Source organism: Macrosteles quadrilineatus, unplaced genomic scaffold (assembly GCF_028750875.1).
Source record: "Macrosteles quadrilineatus isolate MER2022 unplaced genomic scaffold, UCM_ALF_1.0 Scaffold_32__1_contigs__length_1466915, whole genome shotgun sequence".
Taxonomy (NCBI): Eukaryota; Metazoa; Arthropoda; class Insecta; order Hemiptera; family Cicadellidae; genus Macrosteles; species Macrosteles quadrilineatus.
In genome coordinates this window covers 845,249-857,558 of record NW_026542625.1, presented here as the reverse complement: position 1 = coordinate 857,558, position 12,310 = coordinate 845,249, and the positions used below count along the sequence as shown (strand labels likewise).

Here is a 12,310-nt window from a genome sequence, read left to right as displayed (position 1 = left end):
GACAAGCTCCCGTTCTTCGGAGCTACAGCTACTTGGAAGTACTAGCTTTTTGGAAGTGTCATGGCGGATGGTCACGTTGATCCTAATTGTGGCTCTTGTTTTAAATTAGTTAAAAATAATTGTAATGCGATTTTCTGTGATGGTTTTTGCTCCAAATGGTACCACATTGCTTGTGTAAATATTTCTTCAGTTGAATATGACTTAGTAAACAAATTAGGGGACAAATCCAAGTGGTTCTGTGACTCCTGTGATGTTAACCTCAAAAGTCTGCAGACGAGAGTGTGTAATATTGAAGAATTTATTAACCTAAATTCTACTGTCCAGAACTTAATATCTCTCGTTAAAGGATTTGTTGAAAATAACCTCGAACTAAACAACAAACTTGAAGATGTTGTACAAACCAAGAAGCGGTCCTCTGCAGAAACCCATTCTCAGCTTATAGGCCTACCTAGGCCTAGTCAAGAGTCAAGTCTACCAAATTCCGAATCTGATGACAAAGTGAATGGACAGGAGGCCGGAAACACTGAAAATAGGAATAAAAGCTACTCCCAAGTACTAGCTAGCAATGCTGACAGTAGGCCTAGAAACAAAATTAGACCTACAACTTCCAAGACGTCTCAAGAAGAGGTTAGGTTTCCTAAAACTAAGACTAAACCCATTATAGGTTCAAATACTGACAAAAGTGGTCTCAAGCGTGCGGAAAAATCCAAGGCAGTTTTTGTTAGTCGTTGTTCTTCAGATACGGAAAGTAGTGACATTGAATCCTATCTAAAAAGTGAAAATGTTATTTGTAACAAATGTGAGAAACTACCTACCAGGTTTTCAGACTATACAAGTTTCAAGGTAAGCGTCTCTGATAATCTTGTTAAGGACTTATTGAAACCTGAATTTTGGCCCGAGGGAATTTTTGTAAAAGAGTTTGAAGAACGTCGTTCAGGCAGACAAAATAACGTTAAAAGCTACATTCCTTCTCGTACTTTTTTAGGGAAAATGCAGCCCCGTCAAACTCAATCCTAGGTTATGGGCCTGAAATCTTGCCTAGTACGGGAAAATCTGCTAGTAGCCTGCTTGTGTGTGCTATAAATGTGCAATCTATACGCAATAAAATTGCTGAACTTGAGATACTTTGCTGTCAACTGGACATTGATGTGCTTTGTGTGTCTGAACATTGGTTGTTAGAGGCAGAAACTGCATACTACTCTAGAATCAATAGCCTTGACCTTGTATCTTGTTTTTGTCGAAAAACCTCTTGGGGGGGTGTGTCAATTTATATTAATACTAAATGGAACTACTCTTTGTTAGACTTAAGTGAGTACTGTGAAGAACTGCATGCAGAATTTACAGGTATAGTCATCTAAAATCTGCTAGTAGCCTGCTTGTGTGTGCTATAAATGTGCAATCTATACGCAATAAAATTGCTGAACTTGAGATACTTTGCTGTCAACTGGACATTGATGTGCTTTGTGTGTCTGAACATTGGTTGTTAGAGGCAGAAACTGCATACTACTCTAGAATCAATAGCCTTGACCTTGTATCTTGTTTTTGTCGAAAAACCTCTTGGGGGGGTGTGTCAATTTATATTAATACTAAATGGAACTACTCTTTGTTAGACTTAAGTGAGTACTGTGAAGAACTGCATGCAGAATTTACAGGTATAGTCATCTCTAACTTGAATCTCATTGTTGTCACCATGTATCACTCGCCTAGTGGTAGTTTTGAACGCTTTTTTTATCTACTTGACATGTGTCTAGTTTACTTAACTTCCCTGGGGTTAGATATTATAATCGGCACTGACCACAATGTGAATATACTCAACCATCCAAGTGAGGCCAGTGATTTCAGGAACATTCTCCGCAGCCATGATATATTCTTCAGTGTCAATGAACCAACCCGTGGTCTATCTCCTTTAGACACTGTTCTTACCAATCTTGATAGCTGGAGATACATGGCCCATGTAAGTGTAGATCAGATATCTGATCACAAACATGTTTTTTTTAAACTAGATCTACCTGAAGGTGTATCCAAACATGGTCTGCAGGAACCTGACTACTTAAATAATCCTGTCAAAACTGTAACTTACAGACAATTTAATGAAAGTAACTACTGTTACTTTCAATGTGTATTGACTGATCTGGCAGTAAAGTGGCTCTCTGAAATAGAATCATTTAATGCTGAACAATCCTTTGACTATTTCTTTGATAATTTCAGAAAAGTTTTTGACTATTGTTTTCCCTTAAGAAATAAAACCTGCAGGACTGTGCCTCCAGCCAAGGCAAATGCTGGGTGCAGTGTAAACAACTGGTACACACCTGAACTCTCTGCCTTTAAGAACTTTATCCTAGGTATCAGTGACTTATGCAAGAGTAACCCACAATTGCTGCCCTACCTTCGTGATCTCAGGAAGCATTATCGTTTGAAGGTAAGGGAGGCGAAGCAATTTGCTACTGCTACTGCCATTGCTACATCTCCAAATGCTTGCAAGGCTGCCTGGAACTACATCAATAGGCATAAAACCCCCACTACTGTTCCTGCTAAAGACTTTTGCACTGCTGATGAGTTTAATTCATATTTTCTTGAGTCTGTTGATGAATTAATCCTCTCTTGTAAACCTGATCCATCTGTTCCTTATGATTGCCTTAATTCTGTTCCATTTGTTCCCACTAATTTTTCATGGACACCTGTTACTGTTGATAAGCTGCTTAGAGTAGTCAGTAGCTTTAAATCCTCTAAGAGTCAAGATTTTTATAACATGTCTGTTGAGCTTTTAAAAAGATGTATCTATGTAGTTGCGCCAATCATTGTAGATATTGTAAATAAATCTCTGAGAGAAGGAGTCTTACCTGAGGCTCTGAAGATTAGTAGGACTGTACCTGTGTACAAAAAGGGACCAAAGGACAGTACTGTAAGTTACAGACCAATATCTATCATCCCCATCTTTGGTAAGGTGCTTGAAGCAGTCATGTTAGAGCAGCTGTACAGCTACTTTGAGAGGCATCGCCTTATTGTGCCCGCTCAATTTGGCTTCCAAAAAGGAAAGTCCACCGTTCAGGCTGTGGACTGTCTTGTTCAAGAAATCTTAAATGGTCTAGAGATTAGAAATTCTACTTCTGTTGTAATGTGTGACCTATCCCGCGCTTTTGACTGTGTGTCACATAGTCTCCTGTTGTCAAAGCTCGAAAGGTACGGGGTACGAGGCGATGCTCTCTCATTGATTAAATCTTATCTTGAAGGGAGGTCTCAAGTTGTGACTTGGAATGGTAACTCTTCCAATCCTCTGATGGTGAACAATGGAGTCCCGCAAGGGTCTATTATGGGTCCCTTCCTTTTTGTAATCTCAATCAATGACTTGTATCACAGTGTTGCAGGCAATGTCCTGCTATATGCAGATGATACAACTCTCTTTTCTAGTCACTCAGATTTTTCTGTATCTAAAGTTGCTGTGCAGGAATTATTAGATGTAGCTTCTATCTGGTTTCGCAACAATAAATTATGCCTGAACCAAGCCAAAACTCAAAACATCACTTTCAGTCTTTCTAGGGAACTGAGGGAAGAAAACACTGTAAAGCTGCTGGGCTTCACCCTTGACCCTCAGCTTGATTGGAACGATCATATTGAAATCCTGTGTGGTAAGCTAAGTCGTGTAATCCATTTGCTCAGACGGTTGAAGGCTGACATGCCATTTGAATTTGTTCGACTTGCGTACTTTGCTTTTTTCCATGCTCACATTCTGTATGGCACTAGGCTCTGGGGTCACTCCCCTGGAGTGCAAAAAGTACTCAAACTACAGAAGAAAGCTGTCAGGGTCTTGTGTGGAGTCCATCAGCTTGAGCATTGTAAACCTCTGTTTGTTCAGCATGATATAATGCCTGTACACAATGTATTTATTTACCAATGCCTGTTAGAGATTAAGAACAATGAATCAGCTTTTCCATTGGTTAATAATGTTCATCATTATAGCACTAGGAACAATGAAAATATTTTTAGAGATAGAGTTAGACTAGATTTAACTCTCAACTGCTTTCCTGTTGCAGGAATAAGGTTCTACAATGCCTTACCCATAACTGTAAGACAACTCTTACCGAACAAGTTTGCGACCACACTAAAAGCTTGGATGCTTGCCAATCCATTCTATTCCATTAAAGAGTTTTGGAATGCACAGCTTGTTACTATTGGGTTGAACCCACAGTAGTCCAGTAGAGGTATTACAAAAATGTAAATTTATTTATTTTTCTCTGCCTTGCATGGCTTGCAGCATGTGGTTTTCATTTTATTTGTATTTTTAGTTGCATGCACTGCTTTGCATGTTTTTGAGATCCTGCATGTGTTTTTTTTTTCAGCTTTAATTTAATTTTGTCAGTCAAGAATGCTAGAAGAAGCTTGGCATGTTATTTATTATTTATTGTATTGACGTAGCCTATTGTCCTGTATACGAACTGAATGGCCAAATAAATCATTTGAATCATTTGAATCATTTTACTCTTGAAAAGGAGTTGTTCTAATTCATCGTTCAGTTCCTCAACTCACGACGAGTCGCAATATTTGATTCCGAATTCCGACGGACATCTTCAAGCTGGTTATTTATTGACTAAGACTAAAAACTTTTAAGTAGCCTATATTGTAAATATTTATCTTTTTTATTTCTTTACTTTTTTACAAGAAAATAGATGACTCGAGTGTTACAAACAATAGTTTTAAAGGAATAATGTAAAATAAGTTAATTTTTATAGGATAAAAAACGTAATCAACATGATAACTTCATAACATTAGTCCTACCAGACACTAACTTAGGTAAGTCACCAACAAGAACCTAAGATACAGCTTATTCCTAGGCTAATTCTGGATCATCAAACAATATTGTAGCAAATGTTTGAATAGGCATTATCCCTAGGCTATTAGGATAGTCACGCCGATCTCTTTTTCCCACTGACCCAGTGTCAACTTTAAGAATTTGTTTATGTAACAAAACTTGCTTTTGGCAAAAAAATCGCATGAAGGTTTACTAATCGAATCGATAGTTTCAATCTATATTAGCATAGCCCAGTTAAGAAACTGTACCCGTATTTTGAATATTTCATTCCTTTAGTTAGGTTAGGTTTTACCCTAACTAACCAAACTTAATATTAGGCCTAGGGGCTTTACTTTACGTCCTACACTCATTCGAATGAAAATATCAATCGATATATCGATTAATCGTTTGTATCATTTGATATATGGTTTGGTAAGTTAGGTAAGGTTAACCTAACGTAGGCCTAACTAACGAAACGGTATATCGAATGAAACAATCGAACAATCGATAGTTTCATTCGAATGAGTGTAGGACGTAAAGTAAAGTGCAGCCGGCCTAGGCCTAAGTTTATCAAATGAAATAATCAATATGACTGGGACGGGTGGCGCTGTCCTGTAATCCAGCTACTAGGAGGTCACGAATTGTGGATATTTATAGGCATGCACTGTGGATTCGACACTCCCTGGTGTGGATAAACGTCCACACGAGTGAATACTTACTACAACTCTCCCCAGTACTATCCTGATAATTAGACCAATTCGTATAGTAGGCCTATACCAAGGCAATAATGTGGTTCGGATTCCACTATAAACTGTATGTCCCTTAGTTGTCATTAGCTGTTTGGGCTATTAATTAACAGTTGTGTCTAAGGAATGTCGGTCTTAGTCACTAACAAGACTACAGGATCGCTCCACTCATCCTACACTCATCTCCATTCATACTTGGCTTAAAATACCTTCATTGGAATGAGTGTAGGACGTAAACTTAAGTGCTTTCAAATATTCTAGAGCTGACTTGGATTATATCATTCATTGCTGATGACTTCAATGTTAATTTTATAGATGATCCTGGAGCAAAGGCTGTAATTTGACCTGAACCCAAATTGGTCTTTATTTTAAATATTGTAAGTTAAGAGGACTGACCTTTCTGGACGACATTGCTATCGACATCACTGCAGATGAGAGAGAGACCAGAGTTGTGTACCCTGGAGGCAATAATTGCCATACTGCTGTGATAATGTTCCTTGGTCTAACCATAACTTAAGTGAGGTGAGTCAATATTCTTCCCCTTTTGGGATAGATAACTAGGCTATGTTTGAAGTTATTCAATGTTCAAAGCGGTACTGTGGTAAGTATTATCCGGAGGCTACAGATATACAGCGCTTTGCGGCGGTTATGTTAGGTTGGGTTATCATAAATGGAAAGAACATTTTTATGTCCTAGGCCTACTGTCCATATTTGGGTTTATTCTTAACTGTACAATAGGCTATCTTTTGTTTAAATTTTTTGCTTTTATAAATTTATTTTATGGACAGAATTTAACCTTCATTCAATTTTTTCAATTATCAGCAAGTTTGGTTTGTTAGGTTAGGTTATGACAGTAGCTGCCGGATGCCTAATCCACGTCTGGTTACCGGGCCCGTATCCTCTGCGTAGTTTTTTATGTACTGAATCCAAATAGACCACTATTTTTCACTGCAGATTAATATTACGGAAACAGAATAAATCGCCGCTCAAAATGTTTGAATAGTCAAGGTAGGGTGGATGACATTAACAAGTGGAATGAACTGTGGGTGAAGTAACTTAAGCCTACAGCTGATTGTTTTCAACACCAAGTAATTGGAAGTGACAACTTTATTTACTAAATATGATTCTGTCTTCGCTCATAGGCCTATTGACGTCACATCGATTGGCCCCGATTAATATTAATGACTGATCATAACGCTTTCTCAGCGTTCCAATGCTCTAAGTCATAGCCTCCTCTACGTATTTTATAGGCCTGCCTAATGCCTACAATTGACTAAATTCTGTACCCTAGGGGAGCGAGCAGAACTTCAGTACCGGGCTGGGGCTCAAATTCTGCCAGATGACCAATGTATTTCATTATTTATTTTTATATTATTTTTTGTCTGAATACCACAGCCCTAGACCTAGGCTGAAGTGTGAAATGCGAATTAAAATTCCGGACTAGTGCCTGTAGCGTCCTAGGACAAAAAAAATGTGTGTATACAGTTATCACATTAGTTATAAACTAATAACTAGGCAGCATTAGCGCAAAATTACACATTTTAACATGATAACAGTAATAATAAAAAGGTTGTTTAAGTCAGTCATTCACAGTTTTCAAAATGAAGCGCATGTGAATTATTTTTCCAACTGTCACCTGACAAAGTGGCCTTCCTTGTACTTATTATAGCACAGAAAGTTGCTAATTGCTGCATTTACTTACTTTTACCGCACTCTTTTTTTGCCGCACTCCAGTATTCCAACTAAACAACACAAAACAGCCTGGTTTTATTAAACTAGACACGTAATACATACGTACACTTGAAAATAAGTTGGCTACCCATTCAAGATATTACGACTAGATATTATACTAGATGTTAGGATCAACTGGTACAGCTTACCATTTCACCAATGTTTGGATTTAACCTAACCTAAAAACGTGTTAAACCGAGTTTGAAAGACTAATTATTTATATGTTTTATAATAACTGTAAGAAAAATATAATTTTCCTACAGTCAACCGACAAAGTTGGCTTCCTTGTACTGTTTATAGTACAGAAAGCTACTTATTTATACTTTGCCGTACGGTTTATACTTAGCCGTACATCAGGATTCCAACGAAACAACACAAAACAGCGTGGTTCTATTATGCACGTAATCCGTGTATGCTTGGAAATAGGTTGGCAACACTTAAAGATTAAAATACTATGAGCAGCTGATTGACTATTATAACTACGATTTAACCTGTAATTTTGTGTTTATAGTTTCGGTATTTCTGAACTTTCTGGACTTTACTTTTAAACGTTTTTAAAACATTCCTACGATCTTAATAAACAAGAAAATGCCTTTAAAGCATTTTTTAGGTGCGGAAACCACTTCAAATTACAAAAACATACGGAACTATATTCTCAAAACACGGAGCACATTTCTCGCCCAGGAAAAATAGCGGAGTGATACGGACCGGGTACTACTTTTCTATTTCTCTAGGGCACCTATTTGTGTTGCCAGCTGAACCTAAAAACGTGTTGTATAGTGTTTGAAAGACTAATTATTTATTTATATGCTTTAAAGTGACTGTAGGAAAAATATAATGTGTAACACGAGTGCAAAAGGCCTTTGCTGCACTTGAGATCATTCCGCACGAGCCGCAGGCGAGTGCGTAAACGTTGCTCTCGTGTGCAGCAAAGTGCCACTTTGCCCACTAGTTACACAAATAAAATAACTATTGTAACACAAGTGCAAACTGCTTTTGCTGCACTCGAGATACTTTCCACACTCGCCTACGGCTCGTTCGTTTAAACATTTCTCTCATGTGTAGCAAAGTGCCACTTTGCCCACTAGTTACAATAGTTTTTGGTGGAACATGAGGATAATTTATATTCTGTATGCAAATTTTTAGTTTTTATAACAATTTAAGACTAGGCCCCTAGGTACTTAAAATTTATTTGGATTACATCACGAAACATGTTGTTTGGAAATGTCTTAATTAGGCTATAGCTTGCATTTTTCCAAATTGGGAAATAACAATGAATTAATGTTTGAAGCAATTTATTTTGTCCAAACCAAATTATTGATAAAAGTTCTAACATTTATATTAACTTGACCCAGATTGCCAAAAAATTGCATCTATTAGCTGTAGGCCTACCTATTTGAATATCGCAAATCTAGAAAGGAGTGTACACTCTTGTATTATTTGTTAGACTAAAATTATTTGTATAACACTATTTTTTATTTTTTGCAATATTTCTGTACAGAGCTGTAGCCTACCAGTAGAATGGCGGCGTTGTAATTAATATCCTCCGACATTGGAAGGTACAGGGGAGAGGTGCCAGAGGAAGAGGAGATGGAGGATGGGGCAAAGTAAAGACGAAGATTGAAGAGAGCTAACTTATGGTAAGTTTTGCCATTTCCTCAAATTTAATACTTATAAATCCAGGGCCGTGTCCTGAAACCTATGTCGCATAACCCTCCTGAATTCCTAGTGTATCGAACATTTTAACTGGAGAGGTGCCCAAAATTTGCTTTTGTTTTTTAGGAAATGTAGGCTATATTTTTTGACAACATAATTATTCTGAATATGTCATAGTGTTTACATTTGGTAAGTACTGAAACAAAAATTATTTTAAGAGAAATGGAAAAGCGTTGTCAACAGAAGCAGTTGAAAGAAGTAGTAAAATTCTGATAGATCAATAAGGTATTTAGTACGAGTGTGCTTCAATTTATCTTATCTTAAAGTTAACTCCAACCTCCTTCAAATGCTGTTCAAATAAATAGTACCCTACAAACTTGAAAAGCCTTAAAAATACTCTCCTGTTTCATTGATGATCATTTGACATAAAATGTTGTCCACCAAGCCAATTTGTTACCTTAAGAAATAGGTCATTCAGGGCGGTTGACAAACAAAATTATTTTATGGTTTTCTTTGCCGCCCTGTCAAGCCAGTGTGTGGCGGAGGGTGGTGGGAATAGGGTTGTTACAAAGCCAACGTGTGAACAATTTTTAGTAGCCATGGAGCTGTGTACAGCTGAGCACCATGTATTTTTGTAGTGGAAGTGTTTTTAAAAGTTGCTATACCTGTGTAGCTTTACAGTAGATGTTTCAATGTGAATCAAAGAAGAAAAGTCCCAACTCGCAACATCATTTTGGGTAGCAACTTTAGAGCTACTAGTTCAGCATTGAAACTAAAATCAATAGGCCATCCAAGGTCAGCCCAGATACTAGAGAACTTCAAGAGAGTGAGGGAGAAAGACTATGTGTTGTGGTTGAAAGTGTGATTCGTCGCTCATAACGCAATTTTGTCACATGTAATCAAATCAATCACTGGTTCTGAAAATGAGATGCACTTTGCTTAGCCACTGGGCTTCAACTGTTGCACTATTGCCGTTTTGTATCAATAAAAAGTGCAGGTCATATCATAAAATTCTTCTACTGAGTGGCCAGACATGTGCACAGCTACAGCTTATCCAAGTGCAGACCCACAGCAAAATGTTGTTTCAAGTTGGAACTTTTCCCCTTGGACCCATGTTGAAACGTGTACGGGACTACCCCTGAACAGCTACACCGGAATTGCCACTTTTAAAAAACACTTGCACTACTAAGAGAAGAAAACTATCAGATAATTTTGCCACACTCTGTACATTATATTTTGTCCTATACAAAATGGGTTGTATGGGTGTCTGCACTTATATATTGAAACAAACGACTACTGCATTTGTGGCAAAATTAAACGATATTGTCCTCGGTAATGACCAAATCGTGAGCGTCTTCCGTGTTTGCAGGGTCATCATCTTCGTCTTCCATAGTCGCCAGTGGTTATAATCGTGGGCATCCTCGGAGCAATCGTGAACATCTTTCGCGGTTGCGAGGCCTGATTATCGTCACCCGCGATCGCTGGTAGTCGTAAATTTTGATCACGCAATCTTTGCAGACGCTTTCGCCTATCATGAGAATACAAGTTAAACTTGGATTATTGTACCCCCTAATTCTAACAGATTGTGGGAAAATTTATTTTCCAAGAGAAAAAAAGCATTCTTTTGAGGCCGCAAGTGAGTCCCCTTCCCAGGCCGAAGCCCTCGGAAATCACAGTGTCCGCCGTTAGGGGAATACGGCCCTGATATTTGGAGACCTATGTTGGTGTGGGGCCTGGTGCGAACCGCCCCCCCCCCCCTCAGTACGCCACTGAGCACATTAAATAATAATAAAAGTATGCATAAAAAGACTAAACTTGTTCAGAATACAGTTTTTAGCGAATTTCCCTATAGGGAAGTAGCTATTACCGTAGGTGGCACGGTAAGACCTAGACCCGGGACCGATTTACTTTTTCATTTTGATGTCCCCAGAGGCCAAAAACACTATTCGTTCAAATTTTTATATATGTATATATATATAGACTTATATATATATATATATACGTCCGTGAACGCGATAACTTGAGTAATTTTTGTCCGATTTTGATGAAATTTGGTTTAAAGGTGTAAAGCAGGATAAACTTGAATGAGTTCGCGAACCAGCATGATCGGACCATTTGAACGGGGCTTTACGGGGGGTTTTATGGGGTAAAAATTGGTTTTTCTCACTTTTGACCCTCAAAACACAAAATTTCCCAATTTCTCTTTAGACCTTTTTAAAGAGCTTAAAAAAACAAATAATTTAGTATATGAAAGTATTTTTGTTCGATTATTAGTAACGGAGAAAATTTAAAAAATTGTAAATTTAAAATTCCCATGTTATTCTTATGGAGAATATTGTCAAATGTTGTAGTTTGCTTGTTTATGAATATATTTTGATCAAACTTGGCAAATTTATTCATTTTCTACTAAGCTATCAATATTTTACTCAAAAACACACTTTATTAGTTTCCTTGTAGCAGCAAACCTAGGTACTCGTTAAACCTAATGTTATTAAAATATATTTTACTGAAAATCAATTCAGACAAATGGAAATTCGCTTAGTCGGCAGGTTTGCTGCGGCGGGGGTATTTGTATTAATTTTTGTTCTGTTTTCCAGGCCTGATGACAGGGTAGAAGGCGATGGAGGCATGGTGGTTGGGGGAGAGGAGGCTGAAGAAGTGGAGACAAATCAGTTTAGATTCATTATGTTGATTAGTTTAATATTTATTTGGAATATCAGTATACTTTTATTTAATTTTTTTTCTCATTTAGATTATTAAACTAAGATCATTTTATTGTTTTTATGAAAATGTTTTCTTAAATTTTTAATATTTGTTTGTACACCATTTGTTGTTTGTACACATTTGTTTGTTGTTTGTATTTGTTTGCCTGGTAAAAAAATACTGTTTTTTTTAGTATGTTTGTTAAAATGATTACTTTCACTAACTGACCTTGTCTTGGGTGAAAAGAGATATCTTGATATTTAACTAGCAGGGTGCCTGTTCTATAGGCGGGGATCGTATAAGTCAGTTGAAACCTTCTTATATTTTGATAAGTTGTAAATTAATCATTTTCAACTTTATATAGTGTAGATCGCTTCTCCTGTATTGATGTACTGAAATGAATAAAATTATATGAAATGAAATGTTGTTAGCGAATTTCCCATTTACTGTAGTACTAATAGTAAGACCTGGACCCGGGACCGATTTAATTTTTCGTTTTGAGGGCCCTAGAGGTCAAAAACACCATCCATTAAAATTCATATATATATATATATTTATGAAAAAACAGTTCATATTTATTTATTTTGTTCATTTTTACATTTTTCATTAATTTCTCTTTGCTCGAAAACATTTGTATTAAAAGAAAATTTGCCATGTTTCATGTTTCATTTGTCATAAACTCTATCAA

At 37.1% G+C, this 12,310-nt stretch overlaps 1 protein-coding gene and 1 long non-coding RNA gene across 2 annotated transcripts; both read left to right on the top strand.

Moving 5' to 3' along the window:
- Window positions 1–1,741: 1,741 nt before the first annotated feature.
- LOC129005774 (uncharacterized) lies at window positions 1,742–4,247 on the top strand. Its single transcript, XM_054434784.1, has 2 exons — window positions 1,742–2,419; window positions 4,032–4,247. Exons 1-2 carry the CDS (start codon window positions 1,742–1,744, stop codon window positions 4,035–4,037), a joined length of 684 nt encoding a protein of 227 aa, XP_054290759.1. The 3' UTR covers window positions 4,038–4,247.
- A 315-nt stretch (window positions 4,248–4,562) lies between these two features.
- Window positions 4,563–12,016, top strand: LOC129005754 (uncharacterized). Its single transcript, XR_008491863.1, has 4 exons — window positions 4,563–4,788; window positions 5,848–6,054; window positions 8,765–8,903; window positions 11,517–12,016. It is a non-coding gene; the product is annotated as an uncharacterized LOC129005754 (long non-coding RNA).
- Window positions 12,017–12,310: the final 294 nt, after the last annotated feature.

Coding starts and splice junctions, on each gene's coding strand:
- LOC129005774 (XM_054434784.1), top strand. CDS start 1,742: ATGTGTCTAGTTTACTTAACTTCCCTGGGGTTAGATATTATAATCGGC.